At 53.8% G+C, this 7,100-nt stretch overlaps 1 protein-coding gene across 1 annotated transcript; it reads right to left on the bottom strand.

Annotated features, from left to right (window-relative positions):
* Positions 1–2,756: 2,756 nt before the first annotated feature.
* Positions 2,757–6,611, bottom strand: LOC114053105 (class I histocompatibility antigen, Gogo-OKO alpha chain-like). Its single transcript, XM_027875999.1, has 7 exons — positions 6,494–6,611; positions 5,388–5,660; positions 4,919–5,197; positions 4,428–4,703; positions 4,171–4,275; positions 3,625–3,666; positions 2,757–3,208 (listed from the first exon to the last, which is right to left on the bottom strand). Exons 1-7 carry the CDS (start codon positions 6,555–6,557, stop codon positions 3,204–3,206), a joined length of 1,044 nt encoding a protein of 347 aa, XP_027731800.1. The 5' UTR covers positions 6,558–6,611; the 3' UTR covers positions 2,757–3,203.
* Between the last annotated feature and the right edge of the window lie 489 nt (positions 6,612–7,100).

Below are 7,100 nucleotides of genomic sequence, written 5' to 3'. Positions count from 1 at the left end.
CCAGGGCTGCTGCTAGCATTTGGAGTGTAGGGCTTGGGAGGCCCCATGGTGGAGTGGAAGACCTGAGGTCAGGTCCTAACTCTGGCTTTCCTTGGGTGTGTGGCTCTGAGCACCTCACTGAGCCTCTCTGTGCCTCAGTTTCTTCATCAGTAAAACGAGAATAACATTTGCATTGTCAGTGATACTAAGGCTAATAAGAAGCCAGATCTGTTGCTTTGAACCTATGAACTACAGGGAGACTGCTAGGAAAGAAAGAAGGCAAAGCCAAGGTCCTTACAGGGCGAGCTAAGGTTTGGGATGGGAAGGCCTTGGTTTGTCAGATCCTGACCCCAGCACACACACATATGGGACTCTAGAAGGATGTTACCCAACAACTGCTCCCAATGGGCAGTCTCAACATCCTTCCATGGTTCTGTGTGTTGAGGGGTAGTAGCAAAGGGCCAGGGAACTCCTTGATATGAACCAACCATAAGGGTAGGGGGAAATGAGCATCACAGAATCTGAGAGTCATTTGGGCCTTCAGAGGGCAGCCACTCTAACCAGTGATGTCAAACTTTAATAAAAATTTGTTGTTGTTATTCAGGAGTGTCCAACACTCTGTGACCCCTTTTGGGGTTTTCTACTGGAGCACTTTGCCATTTCCTTCTCCAGCTCATTTTTTTTTTCGACTAGGCAATGGGGTTAAGTGACTTGCCTAGGGTCATACAGTAAGTGCAATATGTCTGAGGTCGGATTTGAACTTAGGTCCTCCTGAATCTAGGGCCGGTGCTCTATCCACTGTACTACGTAGCTGCCCCTCCAGCTCATTTTACAGATGATAAAACTGAGACAAACAGAGTTGAGTAAATTGCCCAGGATCACACAGCTTGTAAGTGTCTGAGGCCAGATTTGAGTCTTCCCGACTCTGGTCCCTGCATTACATCCACTGAACCACCTGGCTGCCCCCAAATAGAAATGGGAGCCACATATCTGTACTTAAGGATCACCGCAGGCCATATACTGACTTAGTTTAAAATGAAATGTTATCTGCTTTGTTGTATTTTCATGTCTTTGTTAAATATCTCCCAAAGACACTTTAATGTGGTTCCAAAGCATTCCAGCACACTGCAGCCAGGCAGCAGGCTGTGTATTTGACCCCTCTGATCAAACCTACACCTGCATGGAATCCTCACTCTACAAAGCCCACAAGGGTTGGTCACTCAGTCCCTCCAAGGCTGGCCCTCCTGGAGCAGTCCCCCCTGCTTATGGATACCTGTAATGGTTAAGAGGGGGTATTTGGAAGGCTGGACCCTGGGGGTCACAGAGTTCGGATATCAAGGTCAGAAAAGCAACTCCGGTTCTATGAGAGCTGTTTCACATTTCAGTGAACTAATTATTCATCAGAGATATAAAAGCAGTATTTTTGTCCTGCTTCTTGTAAGTCACATGGAGACAGGAAGTCTTGTGAAAAGAGAGAAGATAAGTCCACCATGTACAATCTTCCACACTGGATGACCAAGGCAAGAGGTAGTTTCTGGGCTCAGAGAGAAAGACAGTACCACTCCCTTGAAGCTCTTTCCCTACCTCAACCCCAGGGTCCCCAAATCCTGTCTGGCCATGGGATAAGATGGCTTACACCCCAGAGATCCACCCACTTATCCCAAAATCCCCAGCCTTCTTAGATGAAGAAGCCCAGAGAGGTCTGGAACCTTCTATTGTAAAAAACTATGTCCTAGCCACTTAGAGTGTGGTATGAACAACAAATGCCCAGCACGACCCAGGATCTGACCTGACATATTTGTAGCTAATGTTTTGTCTTAATCATCGCCTATCAGCTAGGAGAGAGTAGGGCCTAAGTCTCTGATGCTTCTACCACTTTGGGACTGCCTTCCTTAGATCAATTAACAATGGTAATGGAAACTTCCACACCAGGGATTTCAGCGTAAGTGAGCAAAACTTGGATGACCTCAGATGAGGAAAAAAAAATTGTCCGATGCTAAGTTGAGATGGTGATTACAAGATGGGACAGAAATATAATTAAAACATTGCTCTTTTTTTGGAAAGAAATATCAGGGCAGAACAAAAGAGGGAAAGGCAACTGTTCCCAGCAGTTTCTCCAAAGGAGAGTGGGGGAGGAGGGAAGTTATAGGTAGAGAACAATCAACTGACTGTAAACATGCACAGTTAGGTGACTCCAGGGAGTAGAGAGCGGGCAGGGACTTCTTTCTATCTAGAAATTAGATATTTCCTTCTTTGTTAACTCCAAAGGGAGTCTCCCTTACGCAGGGGGAAGAAGGGCCCCCACTCTGGGACAGTCTAAAAAGGGGACCAGGAGGTCACTCCCTGCAGTGGCCATCACCAACAGAGATGGAGCCCCAGGGCCCTGGGACAGGCCCAGAGCAGAGGCCACAGCAGCCCTTAGGGAGGCCCCTGCAATGAAAGGAAAGCAGGGACACACACACAAGGGGGGAGGAAAATGGCAACAAAATAGAGAGAACTGGAACTCCCTGAAAGACCATGCTGAGGGGCTGCCTATGGGCCAACACCCTGTTTGGGCATCGTTCCACTTGCAGGAGTACGCAGCCTGGGCTCTGTCTGAAGTCCTGGAACAAGTCCCAATACACCACGTCCACAAATGCACCCGAGCAATACAAAGCAGAGACAAGTGTCTGCACCCTCACCGTTTACGATACACCGGCCCTCCCCCGGGCTCCTTCCTCTCTTGGCCCCTGCCCCCACCTGCACTCACAGACTCAGCAGAGCACATAAAAGGATTCTCAGACGTCTTCAAACTTTCTTTTATTTCCCCTTCATACGGCCAGAACATCTCCACACTGTCATCCTGTCCCCTAAAGTTCCCCACTCAAATGTAGACTGTGGAGAAAAGCTGAGGACTCAAGAACAATAATTCATTGGGCTATTTTTGCAGTCAGACAAAGATCCCATAGGGCAACATCATGTGTGAAGGAGGGCTCACTCCCTAAGCCCTCTGGCCCTCACTGCTGGTTGTCTCTGCAGAGTGAGACAGGCAGAAAGAAAGAAGGAGGGAGAGGGAAGCCTTAGAGAACAGAGTGAGGACCTAATGATGCTTCCCTGGGCTTGGGCTAGTAGAGTCCAGGGAGGATCCCAGGGGCCAGTGCTGGGGAGAGAAGCTAGAGGTTCACAGGAACAGCACAAGGACTGGAGACTTGTTTTCTTTCTCAGGCCCACACAAGGCAATTCTCTCAAGCTGAAGAAAGACAGACAGATTCAGGGAGATCCTCCAAGTCCCCTCTGGCCTCCAGCCTCTCATCATTCTGAAGGGCCTGCATCACCACCCATCCAGTCCTCAGCCCAACCTCTCACATACCCTCCTCCTTGCTTGGGCCCCTCTACCCCAGCCCCTCTCTCCTTCCAGGCCCCCAGAGTCTCACATTTGGCTGTGAGGGAGACATCTGACCCCTGTGCACTGTCATTGCCCATGAGACAAAGGACAGAAATGACCCAGTCAGGGACATACATTCCAGAAAGGGGGTATGAGGAGGGAAGGGGACACCAAGAGAAGGCTACTGGGCTAAGCCTCTCCTCTGCCTTCCCATTGCTCAGGTCCCAGAGATACCATGGGCTGGGCCTTCCTTCTACCCTCCATGGCCACTCTTCACTTACCTGCAGCCTGAACCCCACGCAGGTCCTCCAGGCTACTTCCACCTGGAAAAGAAACAAGTTTCCAGTGAGGAATCCAGGAGAGAAGTCTCAGAAGTTCACTGACTTGTCTTGGAGACACAACAAATTACAACTGAGACTGCACCCCCATCCCCCACTCCAGTCCAGCCTCTGGATCCAAGAGGAAGAGAGAAGAGGCCCCCCAAATGGGCACTTCCCCACCTCCAGGCCTGCCTCCAGGGGTTCCCAAGGCTGGTCTACAGCCCCCAGCTGGGGGACACCCAGGCCCTCTGGCAGAGATCCTCATATGCATTTCTGATCTGAGTCTAAAGCACATTCCCCCCTAGGCCAGCCTGTTATACCCATGCCTGGCATCCTTCAGGAAAATGGCTTCTAGTTTGAGATTTGTTCATCTAGAGTCTCAGGGCCCATCTGACAGTCCCTTAGATGGGAAAGGGGACTTGGGACAGAAAGCCAAGCTGCGGGTCAGGGGAAGCCAGGATCTCCATGGTGCCTGCTCCCTAAGGAGCCCCTCCCAGTCCTGCCCACCTGAATTCTTCTTCCTCCAGATCACAACTCCAGCAATGACTGCAGTGATGACGATGAGGACCACAATGACCCCCACAATGACCATGGTGGAGGAGGACTCTGGCTCTGAAATGGAAAAGGGAAGTGGGAGGCCCTGACCCCTCTCTGGCCTGAGATTCACTAACTCCTCTCTCACCTGCCCCCAGTAAGTCCACCTCCCTCCGGTCTTTTGGGGGTCTGGGGGATGGCCTTTCCCAGCCCCTCCTCATGGTCCTTACCCCACTTCAGGGTGAGGGGCTCAGACAGTCCCTCGTGCTGAACTCGGCAGGTATATTTCCCCTCCTGGCCCGAGGTCACACCCACAGCTGCCCACTTCTGGAAGGTCCCGTCTCCTGCAGGCCTGGTCTCAATGAACTCTGTGTCCTGGAGCTGTTCCTCCCCATCCCTCAGCCAAGTCAGGGAGATGTCCGCGGGGTAGAAGTCCTGGGCCCGGCACCGCAGGGTCACCTCCCCATCGGGGTCTGTGTAGCGGGTCACTTGGACAGAGGGCGGGTCTGGAGGCAAAGGTCAGCGGTATTTCCAGGCTCTCCCTTTCCCCCCTCCCCTCCAGGGGAATGAGGAACGATGGGGAGAGGGGGAACAACCCTGAATGCAGGCCCTGAGGTACAAGGGTCCCTGGGGATTCTGGAGCCCGGGGCTGAGGCTGCAGGGGAGGTAGGAAGGGGAGCCTTGAGTGCCAGGAACACTCGGGGTGGGGGGCAAGCTGTACCTGTCCTCTGCAAAGACTCTTTCCCGATTTCCAGGTACTTTTGCACCCACTGCACACACGTTTCCTCTAGATAGGCTTTCCGTTCTTCTGCGATGCTGCTGTCGGCTTCCAACTCAAGCTTGAAGTTCAGAGCCTGGGGCACCGACGCCGTCCACGTGTAGGTCTCCGTGTCCAGGGCGAGGAAGTCGTGGCCGTCGTAAGCGAATTGGTAAAACCCGCGCTTAAAGGTGAGCTCGGGTGAGACCTCACAGCCGCAAAGGTGCTGGAAGGTGTGGACCCCTGCCCCGCCCCCGGCCACTGGTCAGCCCGGCCACACTTTCCCCACCGTGTGCTGATTCTGTGACCTGCCCCCAACCTAGGATGGCCCTCGGTAGCCCCTCGACCCCCGTGTCCCTAATGCGAGTCCCCGGTCACAGTGGGACTGGCATGACCCGAACTCTCCTCCCCCCACTCGTCCCCCGTCACGCACCACCGTCGCTCTGGTTCTTGTAGCTGCTCAGGGTCTGCAGTCGAACTAGGAAAGTCTGGGCCGCCGCTTTGTGGAATCTCGTGTTCCGCTCCCAGTAGTCCGGGTCCACCTGATGTATCTGGTCCATCCATGGCGCCCGCGGTTCCTCCCTCTGGCTCTCGCTGTCGAAGCGCGCAAACTGCCGATCGTCCACGTAGCCCACGGAGAAGAACCGTGGCTCCGCCACCTCGGGCCGGGACACGGCGGCGGAGAAATACTTCAGGGAGTGAGAGCCTGAGACGTGGGGACGAGGCCTGGAATTACGGCAGTGACCGCGTGCACCCGACCCTGGCGGCCCAGTGTCTTCGGCCAAGCCTGGGGTGCCACCCGAGCTGCGAACTCAGCCACCCAGAGATGCCTCCCCACCCCCAGTATCCCAGCCCTGGGATAACGCTGCTGGTACACCTGGCCGGCAGTAGAAATACTCATGACTACAGTGCTTTGAGATCAGCCAAAAGCTTTCACTAACAACCCAGGCAGGTCCTAGGGTGCCCCCTCACCTGGGCCTTGCCACCCCCCCCACCTCTGGCCCGGGTCTCTCAATTCTCACTCTCAGCCCCCACCTCCTGTCCTCGCCTGGCCCAGCCTCATCCCACCAGCCCCCTCTGTGAAGCTCTTTAACAAGGCTGCTGTTGTTTCTCCGTCCTCTCCCTTGGATGCCAGGGGGCTTCCAGACAGCTCTGCTCCTTCTTGATGCCCCCAGGACTGTAGCTAACATTCTCCCTCCTGGCACCTCTGCCTCAACACCCCATGTTCTCACATCCACCCTACCAATCCACTCACTCCCCCCCCAAAAAACCCCAAGGTGACTGACACCAAGACCCCCCGTCCACCCCGCCTCCTGCCAAAGCCCAGCTAAAGGATGTCAAACTACATGCTTATTCATGGCTTCTTCCTTTCAGCACCACCCTGACTTCATCTGAGATGAAGGAGCTGGTTCCCTGGAAACCCACCCTGGACTGGTGCCAGAGGAGCTTTCTATAGCCAAACCCCATCCCACCCACACATCCACCCCTGATGCTTTGTCCAGTCTCCATGCGGGCTGTTTAATACTATTCTCTACTTACCGGCCCGGGTCTCTGGCAAGGCTAGGGTCCCTAACAAAAAGAAAGAGCGCACATAATGGTTCATGGTCCACAGGCAGAGCCGCACTCTGTTTGAGGACGAATCCCTAACTTCTGGTTGACGTCACAGAGGCTCTGCTAGCCAATAGAAAACGTAAGACAACAAACGTCATTGGTGACTGGGCAGAATGAGCCGGCACAGGTTGGGAGACCCAAACTGAAACTGACTCGGAGGAAATCCACAGCTTTATAGACCTTTTCTCTTTCTGTGTTATTCCCAGAACAGCCTCTAATTTTATGGAGAGCCCGAGTCTCCCTGCCTCCCATCAACACTCCAGGAACGCACGGCTCTTGTGCTCCCAGCTGGGGCCAGGGAAAAAGAAGGTCCCAGCCGTTTCACCACTCCCCCCTGTTTCTGCTGGTCTTCCAACCCCCCAGCCCTGGCGTGGGTGGGTCCCGAGTGAGCATTAGTTTCTAGGGGAAGAGACTCCCATGCCATTTCACTTTTGATGTACTTGGGAATGTTGGGATCACTGGGAGGGGAGGTGGGGGTAAGAGCGTAGGGAAACTATGTCTGAGGAGGAATAATCTTGTCCTGGGTAAGGTGCAT

The sequence above is a fragment of the Vombatus ursinus genome, unplaced genomic scaffold (assembly GCF_900497805.2).
Source record: "Vombatus ursinus unplaced genomic scaffold, bare-nosed wombat genome assembly UNPS02003930.1, whole genome shotgun sequence".
Taxonomy (NCBI): Eukaryota; Metazoa; Chordata; class Mammalia; order Diprotodontia; family Vombatidae; genus Vombatus; species Vombatus ursinus.
The sequence above is the reverse complement of the archived record's forward strand: the minus strand, read 5'-3'. Positions and strand labels throughout refer to the sequence as shown.

What these genes read in the sequence shown, in the direction of transcription:
- LOC114053105 (XM_027875999.1), bottom strand. Translation starts at nt 6,557, where the DNA reads ATGAACCATTATGTGCGCTCTTTCTTTTTGTTAGGGACCCTAGCCTTG. An exon ending in AGAGTCTTTGCAGAGGACAG is followed by an intron (nt 4,704 to 4,918) that starts GTACAGCTTGCC and finishes CTTTGCCTCCAG; the next exon opens with ACCCGCCCTCTGTCCAAGTG. An exon ending in CTGGAGGAAGAAGAATTCAG is followed by an intron (nt 3,667 to 4,170) that starts GTGGGCAGGACT and finishes TTTCTTTTCCAG; the next exon opens with GTGGAAGTAGCCTGGAGGAC.